An 18820-nucleotide genomic window follows, 5' to 3' on the forward strand; every position below is an offset into this window, starting at 1 on the left:
ACTAGTTTTACAAATTCCTATGTGTGTGAGAATTACTTTTGGAGCTGCTGGCCCCTAACATAATGTAAGCACAGAACAGATAATTGTTAAGCACTTGTGCGCTGATTAAGGCTAGACATTCCAGGCTCCAGACAAGCAACCACTAAGGAAAATAAAGATATTTTTGTCTAAATCATGCAAATTAGCTGAATATCTTGGTCTCATTAACCTGATGTTTTCTGAAACATTCGTTTTTAGATTCCTATAGCAATTCACTCTTACAGAAATCTTAATCCTGGTTGAGCTTGAACACTCTTTCAGACATTTGATACTGTGAGACTTGGGATTTCAAAAGTTCACTTTCAACCCCATTTTGAACAACAGAATTATTGATTATAGGGATTCTGGACAACTGAGAAGATCTGATTTTCTACCAAACCATTTTTTACACTGTAAAAATTATTGCGAAATGTTTTTGTCATATTTTGTAGTTTAAGAAACAATTTTAGACTCAAAAGGTTATTTTCTCTAATAATTTTTCCTAAAACTACTAGTTTGTTATGAAAATTTATTTGTATTATTTCTAATGCCATATAAGTATGTGCTACTAAGAAGGAAGTTACATAGCTTCAAAATTAATCTTTTTATGTAGCATAAAAGTACAAGAAAATCCAGCTGCATTTGTTAGAGCTATACAGCAATATGTTGATCCTGATGTTCAGTTGGTAAGTACAGGATACTTTTTGAACTCCTTTAATCTATAATTTTAGTTCTGCTTTATATCTACAGTCTGAACATACCCTCCCATGATATATTTGCAAATTGCCATGCATTTCTCCAAAGCACCGAAGAAAATATTAATCTTAGTATTTTAATCAATATTTTATTTCCTTTCCACATTTCTAATATTAATTTTAAAATACAGTACTTCTTGTTACCCCTATAACAGCCATTGGTGTCTGCATATTTTGCAACTCATTGGGGTCATCTTTTCCTTAAGATTTAAGATAAACTGACCCCCACCTCATCACATAAATGTTGGTATCCAGTGTTCCCTATATTTCAGGGGATTCTTGGAGGGTTAGGTTTTTCCAAGTGACCTATGGCCCCAAATTCCTGCTTCCTGTGAATTCTTGCCACCTTCTGTGCATTTCAGAGAGGACCACTTCCTCCTGTGCTGCATCACCTGGTGGGACATCCACAGTTGCCTCATTTCCCAAAGGGCATGTGTGTGTAGCTGACTTTGCAGACTGTTTGGGGCCAAGGCATGATTACATCACATCCCAACATTCCAGACAAATTAGAATTGACATCCCTGTTCTTAAAAATCTTTCAACGATTCCTATTTCCCAGGAATGTTTACTCTTCTACCAGACCTCAGCACCCCCAGGCTATTGTAGGGCTTTTCCTGTCCATTCCATCTACCCTTCTTACCTCCCTCGCTCACTCAGCTCAACTTCCAACATTCTTGTTCTTATGTCATGCAAACTAACTGAACTAGCTAAGTGCTATCTCTGCTTTTCTTCTAGTGAGTTTCTCTTTTACTCTATAGGATCTTATATGAAACAGAGAATTCTCACCCTAAGAGCATTTATTTTTTACTTAAATCAAATCGAACTTACAGAAAAGCGACAAGAACAGTACAAACAACTCTCTCATATACCCTTCACCCAGAATCCCAAATTATTGACCTTTTACCATATTTGCTTTATTATTTTCTATCTTTTTTGCTGAACTATTTGAGCATAAGTTACAGGCATGATGCCCCAGTGCCCTTGACTATTTCAGTGCATATTTTCTATAAACAAGGTCTCTATCTTACAGAAGCATATGACAATCATCAAAATTAAGAAACAGTTTAGTTCATTTGTCTCAATTGTCACCTCTGTAGGAAAAGGCTCTACTGTCCTGCACTTAGTTGTCCAGTCTCTATAGTCTCTCCTTCAATCTGGAACAGCTCTTTAATTTTCCTTGACTCTGATGACCTTTCAATTTTGAAGAGTACAGACTAGTTATTTTGTATAACGTCCCTCGATGTGGGTTTGTCTGATGTCTCCTCATGATTAAATCCACGTTATGCACTTTTGGCAAGAGTAGCACAGCAATGATCCTATATTCTAAGTGCATCCTACCAGGTGGCACTCCACTGATTATGGTGATATCTGCCCGATTTCTCCACTGTAAAGTTAAGCTTTATCAGTTGCATGTGTACATATGTAGATATTTTGAGACTATATAAATAATCCTGTTCCTCATCACACTTTTACCCATTTGTCTTAGCATCTATTATAATTCTTGCCTGAATCCATCATTATTATGATGGTTAACAAATGATGGTATTCCATTCCATCAGTCCTTCTACAGTTATTAGGTGGCATAGGAAGAACTTTCTCTTCTCCTCATTTATTCGTTTCTTTATATCTGCATAGACTCATAGATTCCTATTTTGTTATAGTCCATTACTCTTATTATTTATTTTGTTGCTCTTAATATTGTACCTGATTTTGCCAGTGGGATTCCCCTTCAAGCTGGCTTCTGTGTGTTTTTCATGTGTCTCCATCTTTCTTGGAACACTTTCTTATTTTCTGGCAAAATAAGATATTCCAGGCTCATCTTACAGTGTTGCTTCCCCACCCTGGAATCAGATATCTTTCCCAGGAGTCCTGATTCCTTTTAGCAGAGAATAGTATTTAGATACAAAGATTTGGCACTTGGTGTGCTTCATTGCTACTGGGTTGTTGCTATCCCCAGGCTTTCTCAATGGACGTAGCTAGGAAATGTATCTTGCATGGCTCCTGTTATTCCCCCACATACCTGCTTCCTTGTCCAGCCCCTGGTGTGGAACCAGTCTCACTCGGCTCCCATCTTCTCTCAGCCCATTGGGCCACTGCCTTGTTCTACCACTTTTCTTGCTTGGAGCCAAACTCATGAATTGGAAGGAAGGAAGGCCTCTAAGAGCCTTTTGCTGATAATTTAAAAATATTTTTCTTCACTTTATATAATTAAATGTAAATAATTTTAGCTTTTGACATTGTGACTTTAAATAATTCTATAGGTGGAAAAATTACTTTGTTTTCTTCTGCTAATCATGACAGTGCATGTCTTTTCTACAATTTGGGGGCTTTTGAAAGTGGAGAATAAAAGATGAGAAGGAGGTGGAGGTAGGCCCTTCAGTGCGGAAAGCATCTGATAAGAAGTAGGAGTAGGCCAGGGGCGGTGGCTCACGCCTGTAATCCCAGCACTTTGGGAGGCCGGGGTGAGTGGATCACAAGGTCAGGCATTCGAGTCCAGCCTGGCCAACATAGTGAAACCCCATCTCTACTAAAATTAGAAAAAATTAGCCGGGCGTGGTGGCAGGCGCCTGTAATCCCAGCTACTCAGGAGGCTGAGGCACAAGAATCGCTTGAACCCAGGAAGTGGAGGTTGCAGTGAGCCAAGATCGTGCCACTGCACTCCAGCCTGGGTGACAGTGTGAGACTCTGTCTCAAAAAAAAAAAAAAAAAGCCAGGGGACTTGAAACTTCTCTATCCCCCCCACACTCATATCCATACTCTCAACTTCAGTTTTTCTTTAAAAAAGTGTATTTTTGTGTCCTTTATTTTGGTTATCTTGTACCTAATGGGAAAAGCACCATAGTTTAAGCTAATTCTCAACTTTGCTTATCTTTGGGTGGGGTCAGGGAGGGACCAATGGGAATGATAACTCGAAAACCACAGGAAAGGATCACTGCAAAGTTGGGGATGAGGGAGTGGAGATAGCTGGAGAAGCAGCTCTGTGAGAAGGGAATTTGAGGGAATTGACAGAATCAAATCAGGAGAGAAATTAGGAGAAAGGAAAAGCCAAGGGAGATGGGTAGGAGTGGGTGGGGCTTTGCAGAGTGAATGGCTAATGAGAAGGCATTTCAAATGGATTGATTAATTCACCAGTGGTTTAATGGCCATTTAAGAGAACTGTAGGCATGTTAGTGTTGCTTCTTGGGTACTTAAGGGTAAAAGATGTTTGGAGAATAATTCATGAATTCATTTCTTTAAAAAGCAACTTCTTAGCAGAAGTAAATTAACTTCCAAAATCTTTTGCTGTTTTTGCTTTTAGGTAATGTGCATTCTGCCTTCTAATCAGAAGACCTATTATGATTCCATTAAAAAATATTTGAGCTCAGACTGCCCAGTCCCAAGCCAATGTGTGCTTGCTCGGACCTTGAATAAACAGGGCATGATGATGAGTATCGCCACCAAGATCGCTATGCAGATGACTTGCAAGCTCGGAGGCGAGCTGTGGGCTGTGGAAATACCTGTAAGGACCCTGTCACATTTTTTCTATTAGTAATTAATAAATTTGAAAGATTAAAGTAGGAGATGTTATCACATGATCCCAGAATTATTTGGTTTGCTTGTTTCTTGAGCCTCTGCCCTGGGTTCTGGCATTCCATAAGCCATTGTGAATCTCCAAAAGAGGCTCCATACTTCTCACAGAGCTTCAGTTAAGCTGCTAACTCAGCATAGGGACCTGATTTGAATCCTCTTGGCTGCTATTTTAAAATCTGTGTTCCATTGCCTCCACATTTACTTGCTTTCATCAGGGTGCTAACTCTGAAAATAGCCTTGCACCCTGGATGGGGCCTCCCCAGAGCCTGGGGAGCTGGCATAGCCTATGATCTGAACCTCCAAACTGTGGTAGGTACTGAGAAAATCCTCTTCTCTTCCCTGAACTGTAGCCACCATGGGAGTAAGTGAGGAGAATGAGAAGCGAGGGAGTGTTGCCCATTTCCTTACATGTCCATAACCAGAATGAACATGGTTACCCTCAGCCTCCCTCTCTCCCACTCCCCACAAAGGTGCATAGCCAAGTGAGGATTCCTTAGAGATCTGAAGAATGAAGAATGGAATTCCTCTTCAGATTCCTCCAGACCAGAGGCAAGCGATAAATGCATTGACCACACTCCCAGAATCTCTTTAGCCACTGGTGCCCCTTCCCCACCCCACAAAGGATGATGGTTATCTTGGACGGTAGTGTTTCTCTTAAGATAAGTGTGTACCATATTCTTCCTGCCATCTTTAAGTCTCTCTCATTTCTGGTTTAATAATCTGGCTCAAGGATCTCAATCTCCCTTACACATAGCTTAACTTTAAGAATTCAGTAACTGGAGTCTGTTTTTAAAAACTTTCCTATTAAACCATTGGTAGGGGAAATGATACCTCATCCCATTAAATCATGACAAATTTAATTTTATAGTTAAAGTCCCTGATGGTGGTCGGTATTGACGTCTGTAAAGATGCACTCAGCAAGGACGTGATGGTTGTTGGATGCGTGGCCAGTATTAACCCCAGAATCACCAGGTACTGCTAAAACTACCTGAACACATGCTTCATTTAGTTAGACTATTAATTGTGGTTTCACTAAAGAATGTAACAGCAAGGAATATTTTGTATTATTCACTCATTTTAAACACCAACATTTATGTTCATAAATTACACTTACATATAAAAATGTGATTGATAATATTGGGGTACTATGTAGCCTCATTAAAAAATCTTTTATATATTCATTAGGGTGAGCTATTGCTCATCTTCCCCAAATGATAGATGTGTACAAATTCTTGTGCATTATTTTCTGAGTGTCTGCACCATATTGGGAACTGAACTAGGTACTTTACATATATCATGTCGAGCAGTTGATCTTTGAAATCAGATTGCCTGGATTTATACCCTGGTCTGCCACTTACTTACTCTGTGACTGAGGTCTAGTTATTTAACTTTGCTGTGCCTCACTATGGTAATCTGTAAAATAGAAATAATAATGATGCCTATTTCATAGGGCATTTATGGGAATTATCTAAAATAAGGTGCATTGAACATCTCCACCCATAGTAAATACTCAATACATACTTCTTGTTATAATTATTAATATTTGCAGACATTTGATGTGGCTGTTGTTCACACAGCTATTAAAAACAGGCAAAATCAGGGATAATGCCTTAAACATTGGCTAATAGTACTCATTGAATTATGGTTCTTAGAATTGTTTCCACCTTTGTAATTGAACAATGTGTTTTGAGGCTATAGCAGCCCTTTGCAAAATGTTTTCTTCCTGGCTTAAGCTATTTTATTTACTCCATTAAATTCATGGTTAGGTATGTATTTTGGATTGTGGGAAACAGAAAAAGGAACACCATAATAACACCATACTTGCATGCCTACAACTTCATTCCAGGTTGTATGAGGTGCTTCTTATATATGCCACATCATTAATCAAGTTGATAAAGGACTTTCATTTTTTTCTTTGTATATCTAAAATTTATTTTGATATAGGGAGTGAGGTAGGGATCCACTTTAGTTTTTTCCTGAAATGGTCACCATTTATCAGAAAATTGATTACAATTTTTATCAGTTTTGATAATTGATGCATACATTATATATATTTTGAATGTACAGTGTGATGTTTTGATATATGTATACATTGTGAAATAATTACCAGTCAAGGTAACTAACATATCCATTACCTCACATAGTTACCATTTGTGTGTGTGTGTGGTGAGACTACTTAAGATCTACTCTCTTAGCAAATTTCAACTATACAATAGTACATGATAATTAACTATACTCAACATGCTGTACATTGTGTCCAAAACATCTTCATCTTATAACTGAAAGTTTGTACCCTTCGAACAACATCAAATATTCCCATCCTCTGCCCCCGATAACTATCTTCTACTCTCTGTTTCTATGAGTTTGACATTCTTAGATTCCACATATAAGTGATCGTACAGTATGTCTTTTTGTGTCTGGCTTATTTTACTTAATATAATGTCCTGTAGGTTCATTCATGTTGTTGCAAATGGCAGGATTTTGTTAAGGCTGAATAATATTCTATTGTGTGTGTGTGTGTATCTCACAATTTCTTTACCTAATCATCCATCAGTTGTCACAGGTTGATTCTATATCTTGGCTATTGAACATGGGAATGTAGATATCTGACATACTGATTTCTTTTCCTTTGGATATATAGCCAGAGTGGGATTTCTGGATCATATAGTAGCTCTCCTTGAAATTTTTTGAGGAACTTCTTTACTGGTTTCCATAATGGCTATGCTAATTTACATTCCCACCAACAATGTATAAAGGTTCCCATTTTTCCACATTCTCCCTAATATTTATCTTCTGACTTTTTGGTCATAGCCATCCTACAGGTGTAAGGTGATATCTCATTGTGGTTTTGATTTGCATTTCCTTGATGATTAGTGATGTTGAGCACCTTTTCATGTATCTGTTGGCCATTTATGTGTCATCTTTGGAAAAATGTCTATTTAATTGGATTTTTTTTTTCTATTGAATTGTATGGGTTCTTCATATATTTTGGATATCATCCCCGTATCAGATATGTGATTGCAAATGTTTTCTCCCATTATGTAAGTTGCTTTTCATTTTGTTAATTATTTCCTTTGCTATGCAGAAACTTTTATTATTTTGTTGTATTTTTGGTGTCATATTCAGAAAATCATTGCCAAGATCAATGTCATGGAGCTTTATGTTTTCTTCTAGAAGTTTTGCAGTGTAAGATCTTTTGTTTAAGTCTTTAATCCATTTAGAGTTAATATTTGTGTATGGTATAAGGGTCCAATTTCGTTTTTTTACATGTGAATATCTAGTTATTTCAACACCATTTATTGAAGACACTTTCTTTATCCCATTGTGTATTGCTGGTGTTTTTGTCAAAGATTAATTGACTGTATACGTGTGGATTTATTTCTGGGCTTCTTATCCTGTTCCATTTGCGTATGTGTCTGTTTTTATGGCAGTATCAGGCTGTTTTGATTATTATGGCTTTGTAATATAATTTGAAATCAGGAAGTGTGATGCATCTAGCTGTTGATTTGCATATGTTGAACCATCCATTCTTACATCCCAGGTATAAATCCCATTTTCTCATCATTTGTGAAACTTTTAATATACTGTTGAATTTAGTTTTTAGTATTTTGTTGAGGATTTTTACATTTATGTTTATCAGGGCTTTCCTTTTTTTTCACGTAGGCGTTTATTGCCATAAACTTCCATCTTAAACTACTTTTGCTGCATCCCATAAGTTTTAGTATGTTGTGTTTCTATATTTCAATTTTGCAGTTTTCCTCCATTATTAATTCTAGTGTCATACTATGATGGTCAGACAATAGTAAGCTTGATTGATATAGTTTGTTCAAATATTGATATAGTTTGTCCCCTCCAAAAAATGTGATCCCCAATGTTGAAGGTAGGGCCTGGTGGGAGGTGTTTTGGTCATGGGGGTAGATTGCCCTCCCCATGGTAATGAGTGAGTTCTTGTTCTGTTAGTTCATGCAACAGCTGGCGGTTTAAAAGAGCCTGGCATGTTTCTTGATCTCTCTCTTTTGCTCCCTCTTTCACCATGTGACACCCTGGCCCCCCTTTGCCTTTCATGATGATTATAAGCTTCCTGAGGCCCTCGCCAGAAGCAGATGCTGGCACTATGCTTTATGTACAGCTTGTAAGACCATGCGTCAAATAAACCTTTTTTTTAAATAAATTGCCCAGTCTAAAGTGTTTCTTTATAGCAATACAAAACTAACAGATTGATATAATTTCAGTCTTCTTAAAGTTGTAAATACTGGCTATGATTTGTCTTGGAGAATGTTCCATGTGTGCTTGAGCAGAATATGTATTCTGTGGTTGTTGGCTGAAACATTTTATATATCTATTAGATTCATTTGGTCTAAAGTATAATTCAAGTCCAATGTTTCCTTATTAATTTTCTGTCAGGATGATCTATCTATTGTTAAAAGTGGAGTATTGAAGCTCCCTACTATTATTGTATTGCTATTTCTCTCTTCAGATGTTAATATTTGATTTATATATTTAGATGCTCAACTATTAGGTGCATACATACGTAAAATTGATGTATTCTCTTAATGAATTGATTCTTTTATCATTATCCAACGACTTTGATTTTTGTGAGGTATTTTTTTTTTTACAAAAGTCTATTTTGCCTAAGTTTAGCTACCCCTGCTCTCTATTGGTTTCCATTTGCATGGAATATTTTTTCTATCCTTTTACTTTCAATCTATGTGTGTCCTTACAGCTGAAGTGAATCTCTTTGTAGGTGGCATTTAGTTAGGTCTTCTTTTTTATCCATTTAGCCACACTGTGTCATTTGATTGGAGAATTTAATCCATTTACATTTAAAATATTGATAAGTAATGACTCACTATTGTGATTTTATTCATTGTTTTCTGGCTTTTTTGTAGATTATTTGTTTCTTTATTCCTCTCTCACTGTCTTCCTTTGTGATTTGATGATTTTCTGCAATAGTATGCTTTACTCCTTTCTCTTTTTTGTTTTGAGTATCTACTATGGATTTTTGCTTCATAATTAACCATGAGGCTTACATAAAACATCTATGGTTATAACAGTATATTTTAAGCTGATAACTTTATCACATACAAAAACTCCTCACTTTTACTTTCTCCCCTACATTTTATGTTTTAGATGTCATGATTTGCATCTTCTTATATTGTGTATATATGCATTAATTATATTGTGTAGCTATTTTAATTATATTGTTATTTTCTAATATTATGTAGCTATATTTTAAAATACTTTGATCTTTTATCCCTACAACTAGAGTTATAAGTAGTTTATAAACAACTATTACAGTATTAGAGTATTTTGAATTTGATGATATACTTACCTATATTAGTGAGTTTTATGCTTTTATATGTTTTTATGTTACTTATTACATCCTTTCATTTCAGCTTGAAGAACTCCCTTTGTTATTTCTTATATGGCAGGTCTAATGGTGATGAACTTCCTCAGTTTGTTGTTTGAAAAATTCTTTATCTATTTTTCATTTCTGAAGGACAGCTTTTCAAGGAAAAGTATTCTTGATTGATCAGTAGTTTTTTCTTTCAAAACTTGGAATATATCATCTCATTCTCCTGGCCTGTAAGGTTTCTGCTGAGAAATCTGCTGATAGCCTATGAGGGTTCCTTTGTATGTAATAAGCCTCTCTTCTTGCTGCTTTCAACATTCTCTGTCTTTGATTTTTGACAGTTTGATCGTAATATGTCTTGGTGAATTCTTCTTTGGGTTGAACCTGCTTCAGAACCTTTGAGCTACATGTACCTGGATGTTCCTATCTCTTTCCAGATTCAAGAACATTTTAGCCATTATTTCTTGAAATAAGCTTTCCACCTATCTCTGTTCTCCTTTTGAAACTTTCGTAATGCAAATGTTAGCCCTCTTTATGGTATCCCAAAAACTCCATAGGCTTCCTTCCATCCTTTTATTTTTTCTCCTTTGTGTATTTTCAAATGACCTATCTTCAAATTCACAGATTCTTCTACCTGATCAAGTCTGCTATTGATACTTTCTATTGCTTTTATTTAATTAATTGTATTCTTCAGCTCCAGAATTTCTGCTTGGTTCTTTGAGATGGAGTCTCACACTCGCCCAGGGCTGGAGTGCAGTGGCACGATCTTGGCTCACTGCAACCTCCGCCTCCTGGGTTCAAGTGATTCTCCTGCCTCAGCCTCCCAAGTAGCTGAGATTACAGGCACCTGCCACAATGCCCAGCTAATTTTTTGTATTTTTAGTAGAGAGAGGGTTTCACTGTGTTGGTCAGGCTAGTCTCAAACTCCTAACCTCCTGATCCACCTGCCTCAGCCTCCCAAAGTGCTGGGATTATAGGTGTGAACCACCAGGCCCAGCTTGCTTGGTTCTTTTTTAATGATTTCTATCTCTATATTGAAGTTATTGTTTTGTTTCTGTATTTTTTTTTGAATGTCATTGAGTGGTCTGTCTGCATTCCCTTGTAGCTTGCTGAGCTTCCTTAAACAATTATTTTGAATCCTTTCTCAGGCAATTCACAAATCTCCATTTCTTTGAGGTCAGTCACTGGAATATTATTGTGTTCCTTTGGTTGTGTCATAGTTCCTGATTTTTCTTTTCTTTTCTTTTTTTTTTTTTTTCCTTTTTGAGATGGAGTTTCGGTCTTGTCATGCAGGCTGGAGTGTGGTGGTGCGATCTCAGCTCACTGAAACCTCTGCCTCCCAGGTTCAAGTGATTCTCCTGCCTCAGCCTCCCTAGTAGCTGGCATTACAGGTGCCTGCCACCATGCCCAGCTAATTTTGTGTATTTTTAGTAGAGTCAGGATTTCGCCATGTTGGGCAGGCTGGTCTTGAACTCCTGACTTCAGGTGATCCTCCCTCCTCGGCCTCTAAAAGTGCTAGGGTTACAGGCATGAACCACTGCACCCGGTCAGTTCCTGATTTTTCATGTTTCTTGAAGTTTTGCATTGCTGTCTGTGCATTTGAAGAATCAGTCATTTCTTCCAGTCTTTATTGGCTATCTTTGGGAGAGAAAAACCTTTAACAGTCAGTCCAGCTAGGGTTTCTGAGGCTCTCTTACACGTTTTCTATTTATGTGCCCACTCCACACTTCTGGTTCTCACTTGGTGGGGGGATCCTTAAATATGCATGCACTTTCTCAATCCCACAAAGCCAGGCCAGCTGTCAAGAGGCTCTCATCTGTTTTCCCTAGGGTGGTGCCCTGAAATGCTCATTTGTGTACCTTCTCCAAATCCTGAAGAGTCAAGCTGTTTGTGTGAAATGCTTGCACTCAACATCTGAACAAATGTGGTTGGGGAGCCAGCCTGATCAGGGGTGGTGGTGAGATACATGTAGCATTTGGGGTGCCTGCGAGTCAGTTGAGGTGCTCCATAGGCAAGGTATCCTAAGAAACCCACAGGAGGGCCTCTTGATGAAGCTCATAGAGCAGTCAGTAGGGTTTGCAGCCACTCTTTTCTGCCCCCAGACTCTCCTAACCTCCGAGCTGTGCTGATAATCTTGTTGTTCTGATTGAGGCAAGAAAAAAGTGGGCATCCTAGGCAGTATCCTGAATGGGTGAGGGAGCTGAGTGCTCACTCACTACACTCTAATTTTCACCCTGTAAGAGAAATCATGGGCTGATGTGATCTGTCATGGCACTGAGCTGTGCCCTCCCTAGGGGAGGAGCAATGCAGGTAAAGTGAATCTCTTTGTGTTACCCTCTTTAATGCATCCATTCTCTGATGTTTTACTCCAGTGATGTGCTGGAACGTCACCATTGGAGTTAGTCTCATCCATGGGTAATTGTCAAAATTGATGCTTCTGGAAGGGAAATGATGGTAGAAAGCTCCTTTTCTTCCACCTTGCTAATATCACTCAGGACTTCTCGTTTGTTGGCAGCATTCCTAATTGTGTTCTGTTTTTTTTGTTTTTTTGTTGTTGTTTTTTACAAAAAAACAAAATGTTTAGAGATGGGGTCTTGCTTTGTTGCCCAGGCTGGAGTGCAGTGGCTATTCACAGGCACAGTGATAGCACAATACAGCCTTGAACTCATGGGCTCAAGCAGTCCTCCTACCTCAGCCTCCCAAGTAGCTGTGACTATAGGCATGTGCCACCACACGTAGCTGTATTACTCTTGTTGCATGTATTTAGAGAGGTATAATAATGCTGGAACATACCTAACACGAAGTCATGATCTTCATTTCCAAGTGCTTTAAGTTAATTAATGGTGGTAGTAAGAGAACTTGTTTCTGAAATCTACACAATAATGTTAAGATTTCTAATCCAAAAGGATCACCTATAGAAATGAAAGTTTATGCTTCAGAAATCTTTGAATATTTTGACAGTAGAAGCTCTATTGCTAAATTAATACATTAATTTATAACAATAATAGTGGCCTCTATTACTCTTTACTATATGCAAAGTACTGTGCTAAATATTTTACAAATATTATGTGATTTAATTTTTACCACAACCCTATGAGGTAGTAACTAATCTACTTACCTTGTAAATCTCCTTGGTACAGATGAGGAAACTGAGACTTAGGTTCACATAGCAAAGTTACACAGCTGGTGAGTATATTGACTAGGATTTGAAGCTCGATATGGCTGATGCCAACACTATGTTTAGCTTCTCTTCTCAATAAATTCTTTTTGGGTAAAGGGGCTCTTTGATATAATTGTGAACACATAACACATACAAAATTGTGAACATTGATTTTTACTCATAATGTCTGTTTCTTAATTTAATATTAATGAATATTTACGGTAGAAAAATTGAAGTTGAATTTTACTTTTTTTTTTTTTTTTTAACTTTAGGTGGTTTTCCCGCTGTATCCTTCAGAGAACAATGACTGATGTTGCAGATTGCTTGAAAGTTTTCATGACTGGTACTAAAAATATAGCAATGTGGGTGGGCTCCAAGGACTGTTCCTTCAGACCTCAAATCCACATGCTTATAGAAGACCACATAGGTCAAAGCAAACTCTCTACACCTGTCTTTGTCAACTGTCACCCAGTTGAAGATCTCTGAAGCTGCATGCCGATTTAGGCCAACAATCAGACTATGTAGCATTTACATTTACATTTGTCTGTGTGTGATAACATGAAGCCAGAAGGAAGGAAAATTTGTGGCTGCTGGTTTCCCTGACAAGCAGTTTGAAGGTCAAAAGAAACCAACCCTGGAGGAACTCGAGTTATGACAGAGCAATGTTAAGTGTAGACCTAGGAGGGAAGCCTATAGGGCTAGGATAGGGGTGCTAACAGATAAAGTGGCAAAGCAAGAGAAGAAGGGAAAGACAGCAGATGAGGAAAGGTGCCCTATCCATAGCAGGATGCAATGCAAAGACAAATCTAGGGTTTCTGTTTCTTCACCAGTCCTGGCCTAGGTCTGGCTTTGCTATTTCCTAGCAGTGTGACTTGTACAAACCCTTCCCTCTCCTGATCTGCATTTTCCCATCTGTAAATTTGGGGGTATTGTAATATTTTTTCTTAAAAAATGAATTTGCTTATACATGTTGGTAATGGACTTATATATATGATTACCTTCTATCAAACTAAAATGAATTTCCTAAACAATAAACTCTTAAAATAACTATGCGATATATACATGAAAATAATTATTGCATTCTATTATATTCCCCTCACATCGAAACCTGGTAAATTTTTTTAGCAGGTAATTTTTTTTTTAGCAGTTATTAAAGGTTTTCGTTGGGTAGCAGTTACTCTATGGTCCCTGTTCTTTAGGAAATTCATAGTTACAGTGAGTAGAAATGTTTTCAGAGTTCATTTCCTCAGTGAGAATTGGAATCAATTGGGTGAGTCATTGTGAAGATATGTTTTCAGAGGAACAGCAAAGCCATTTCCTTAGATTTTCATATTTATTCTCATTAGGAAAGAAAATGACATAAAATTAGTTTATATCTAATTAGAGGATTTAAAGACTTGAAGACACTAATATTAATTTGATTTTAGGCATTTGTCTATTGCATTAAATTTTAATTTATTGCTTAAATATTAAAATTTTATTTAAAGAGATAGGCCAAGTTTAAGAATATATCATGCCATAGAAACCATTGTGATTCCTTGAATAGCAGAGACAGAGGAATGCTCCCTAAAGTTATCCATTGTTATATTATTGCAAATATAACCCAAATTATGTATTGCCCTATTTTACAGTGGTCTGAAATAGCAAACCCATTTAAACACTGCAATATATGGGAATGTTATTTTTTGTTGGCATTAGAAAAGTAATTCTTTTCTTACTGACACCAAATTCTGCAGGAGCACTCAACAAATGGTACAAGTACAATCATGATTTGCCAGCACGGATAATTGTGTACCGTGCTGGTGTGGGGGATGGTCAGCTGAAAACACTTATTGAATATGAAGTCCCACAGCTGCTGAGCAGTGTGGCAGAATCCAGCTCAAATACCAGGTATTCAATTATTGTTCTTTCCTCCATACTCCCAATTATAGCATATTCAGCTGTAGCTATTACACACAAGGTATTCAAGCATAAGTTTTGTTTTTTATGCAGTTAAGTTTTGCTGTGTTTCTGTATCATGCCAGTAGAGCTCTATCATTTCCTTCAGATTGGAGGGTAGTTGGGATGGTCTAACATAAATAGCTTGGGTGGTATAAGCTTTGGGGGCCCTGGGAGGGGAAACCTAGACAAAGAAAGGTACCCTCAGAGCAGCTGACACAGATTCAGCATGAATCCTGCAGGGCTGCTGGCAGTGAAAATACTTCATACATATTAATATCACATGGAAGAAAACAAACCGTGATTTCGAATTCAAGGCCCTAATACACACAGAACCAAAGCCTCTGAGTTGCAGGCACTGATGTGCACTTAAGGTCTATGGAAGGTTCTCAAAGGGTTTGAGTGCCATGAAAGCTGAGCTGCAGATGGAAATCAGACCATCCTGAACACCAGGCATCTTGCTCCACTGTTACATTTCTAGATTCTGTGTTTCAGTACAAAATTTTCTGCAGTGATTATGTGAAATGGCAAGTTCAAGAAAATGTTGGAAATGGAAAATAGGAGAGGACAATAATCTTAAGTCAGCTTCTTAAAATATTTGGAAAGCATCTTATTCCAAGCAGGACACATAGCCCTATCTGTAGGGTTACGTCATCATCATCACCATCAACCAAAGGGTCACAGCCACAAGTCACAAAGGAGCTGAGTCTTGACCTCAGTCGGTTATTGTTAGAGTGGAGGGGAAGCCTGAAAGTTTGGTGGCAGTATCATCTGCAGCTTTATCCCAACTGTTAGGGCCAAAAGACCTCGCCCTCCACTGATCTCAGGTGCATGTGTTTATTAAGCATCACAGGTATGCAACTGAGGGATGCAGGAGTAAATTTAGCAGCTGACAGTGCTAAGGAGTTACTTTTCTTGCACTATAACATCAACTTTTGATAGTTTCAATATTGAAAACATTCGTGATAAATTTTAAAAATAATTATAATGCTTAAAATGAAACGCCACAGTGATCCTTACATCCCAGAGGATGTAAGGATGCCTTTTGTAATGACAAATATTAGGATTTCGCCTTGGCTTTACCAAATACACATTAACACTTCACCATTCAGCATTTGGCCAGAACATATATTTGGTCCATCCATCCATCCACCCAGGCATGAGTTTTGTGTAATACAGAAGGGATGACAAGAGGAATAGGAAGAACTTGTGGTTCTTCCTTTGCTACTTAGAAATAAAATTGAGAGGAAGAGCGAAGGGGAAAATAGGTTGAGTCACTAATCACACACACACATCTTGTCTCCATGGATAATTCTGGAAAATCTTTCGCAAAAGTGCCAGTTGAAGTTCAGCATTCCTTCCTGCCCCCTTTGAGTGGTATAAACTAGGCAAATGACTTGGGATAGCATCCTTTTGCAACAAATACGGACAATCCCTAATTTAAAAAATTGTATGTATCTCTAGGGAAGGAGGGATTGTAGGTAATTTTTATTTTCTGTTTTGCAGTGTTTTTCAAATGGAATTTTTATTTCATTTTTTAAATTACACAAAAATAGAAAGCTGTATAGATTGGATTGAGTTCTTTTCATATTTTGCCTCTCTAATTTTTAGCTCAAGACTGTCGGTGATTGTGGTCAGGAAGAAGTGCATGCCACGATTCTTTACCGAAATGAACCGCACTGTACAGAACCCCCCACTTGGCACTGTTGTGGATTCAGAAGCAACACGTAACGAATGGCAAGTGCCACTGGAAAATCAATTTTTAACAAAACATTCATTGCGTCCAGTTTATGTTTGACCTTATTCTATTTGCCTTCTTTCCTACATTCATTCCATTTTCCCCCTCAGGTATGACTTTTATCTGATCAGCCAGGTGGCCTGCCGGGGAACTGTTAGTCCTACCTACTATAATGTCATCTATGATGACAACGGCTTGAAGCCCGACCATATGCAGAGACTTACATTCAAATTGTGCCACCTGTACTACAACTGGCCGGTGAGTGAAAGCTGTTTACTTAATGTAAATATGATACTCAAGAGTCCCACCTAAGAATTGTCATACACTTCATCTTTGTATCCCTAGATATAGCACAATACCTGATATTTCCTAAAGAAGGAATGAATGAATGAATCAATGAATGTATCACTTCTTGAGTCCACAGTGGGAGGAAACCAGTCTATCATAGAAACAAAATAACAATAACTATTATAATACATTAATAGTTACAGTTTCTAGACGACTTTGTTATATACATTATCTTATGCAAACCTGGGAGGAAATCAGGGTATTGTTATTTACGTGTTACAGATGAAGAAATGGAAGCCAACTCAGATGTGCCTGGTGGGGAAGTGTTAACAGGCCTGGGTCTGCCCTTTGTTCCTGTGCATTAGACCAAGAGCTGTTCCCAAAGGCCAAGCCCAAGGTTTGCACGAAGCTCCTCCAGGGAGTTCCAAACTTGAGATCACAGGAACAAAGACTAGTCTAAAGTGTGATGGCTCCCTACTCCCAGCACCATGAAGCCAGAGTGACTTTTCACTCCATCCTCCCCAGTAAGCTTAAGTTCCCAGTAAGTTAGGTTACCTTTTGTTGGTTGAGGTTACCTGTTGTTTACCCAGAAACCCATTCTATTATCTGTGTAACCAGTAGACAAAGAAAAATCAGAAAAAATCTCTTTGAAGAACAAGGTAATCTCTTATCAATACTTTTTTCTCCTCAGGGCATAGTCAGTGTCCCAGCACCATGTCAGTATGCTCACAAGCTGACCTTTCTGGTGGCACAAAGCATTCATAAAGAACCCAGTCTGGAATTAGCCAACCATCTCTTCTACCTGTGATGGCATGAACCACTGGCATCACTAGATGAACAATCCAAGAAGAAATTGGTATACTTTGTGCAAATCTGCCATAAGCTCAAGGCTGTGACTGGGGAAAAAGATTGAGCTTAGTTTTCATGTCTAGGAAAAAAAGCAAAACAACTTAATCTGAAACAGTTTTTAAAAATGTGTGTTATTTTGTTTTAAAGAGTTGTATGCTTGGGGTAAATTTTCATTGTCGTATGTGGAATTTAAATATACCATCATCTATAAAGAATTCCACAGAGTTAAATATCTTAAGTTAAACACTTAAAATAAGTGTTTGCATGATATTTTGATGATAGATAAACAGAGTCTAATTCCCACCCCAAATTTTGCTGAGGTTTTCTTAATGTTGTAGAGCATTTTGTAGAGTGGTTTAAATAGTTGAAAATAAAGTTCAGAACATCATATGTTTATTGTTATTTGAATTTTACATTGATATTACATGTGAACCTCATAATTTAAGTATTTTCAGCAAAACCTCTTACCCACTAGAGCACATCACCATTAATCTTTGAGTTCTATTTCGGAAACTGAGCTGATCACTTGCTCTCTTGATGGGACTTTATTTCACTTAATAGCAGCTTCTCCCAGTGATGACCTTGCTTCCTATTTACTGATAAAAAGGAAGCTATCAGAAGAGAACTTTTGCAAGCCTCTCGTTATCTCTACCTTCACCTAACGGCATCTGTACCCATAGACTCTGCCTGCCCTTCCCTTTATTATGAGTGCAGCATATCTGTTCCTATAAGGCGCTCCACCTCTGTACTAAATCTCATTCCCTCTGACCTATGAAGGATGCTGCTCTAGCAGTTCTCCCTTCTCCTTTCTGCATCATCAGTTTTCTCTCTCACTACTGGATCATTCTCATTGGCATTATAAATATGCTGTTATTTCTCTCATCTTAAAAAGCCATTTCCTCTAGCTTCCACCCCATTGCCTGGCACTTCTTTACAGGAAAAACATCGCAAAAGAAGAAAGAGTCTGTGCTTGATGTATCCAATTCTGTATTCCAATCACAATTTCACCACAACCACTACAGCACACTTGCCTTAGTCAACACCACCAATAACCTCCACTTTGCTAAATCCAATGGTCACCTCTTGGTCCTTGTCTTGCTTGACCCAGTCAATCATTTCCTCCCTCTGAGACATTCTTTATTTGGCCTGTA

General features: G+C 37.8%; 1 protein-coding gene across 4 annotated transcripts in view; it reads left to right on the forward strand.

Moving 5' to 3' along the window:
- PIWIL4 (piwi like RNA-mediated gene silencing 4) overlaps window positions 1–18057 on the forward strand; it is a 54325-nt gene extending 36268 nt beyond the window's left edge. For 2 of the 4 annotated variants that reach the window (XM_004051987.4, XM_055356098.2), the window contains exons 13-20: window positions 632–704; window positions 4072–4272; window positions 5212–5315; window positions 13129–13199; window positions 14593–14746; window positions 16406–16531; window positions 16643–16790; window positions 17512–18057. In XM_004051987.4, coding sequence (XP_004052035.2) covers window positions 632–704; window positions 4072–4272; window positions 5212–5315; window positions 13129–13199; window positions 14593–14746; window positions 16406–16531; window positions 16643–16790; window positions 17512–17628 — 994 coding nt within the window. In that variant the 3' untranslated portion in view covers window positions 17629–18057. The remainder of the gene's footprint in view (window positions 1–631; window positions 705–4071; window positions 4273–5211; window positions 5316–13128; window positions 13200–14592; window positions 14747–16405; window positions 16532–16642; window positions 16791–17511) is intronic. The other 2 variants (XM_055356100.2, XM_055356101.2) reach the window with 1 other exon arrangement.
- Window positions 18058–18820: the final 763 nt, after the last annotated feature.

The sequence above is a fragment of the Gorilla gorilla genome, chromosome 9, assembly GCF_029281585.2.
Source record: "Gorilla gorilla gorilla isolate KB3781 chromosome 9, NHGRI_mGorGor1-v2.1_pri, whole genome shotgun sequence".
Taxonomy (NCBI): domain Eukaryota; kingdom Metazoa; phylum Chordata; class Mammalia; order Primates; family Hominidae; genus Gorilla; species Gorilla gorilla.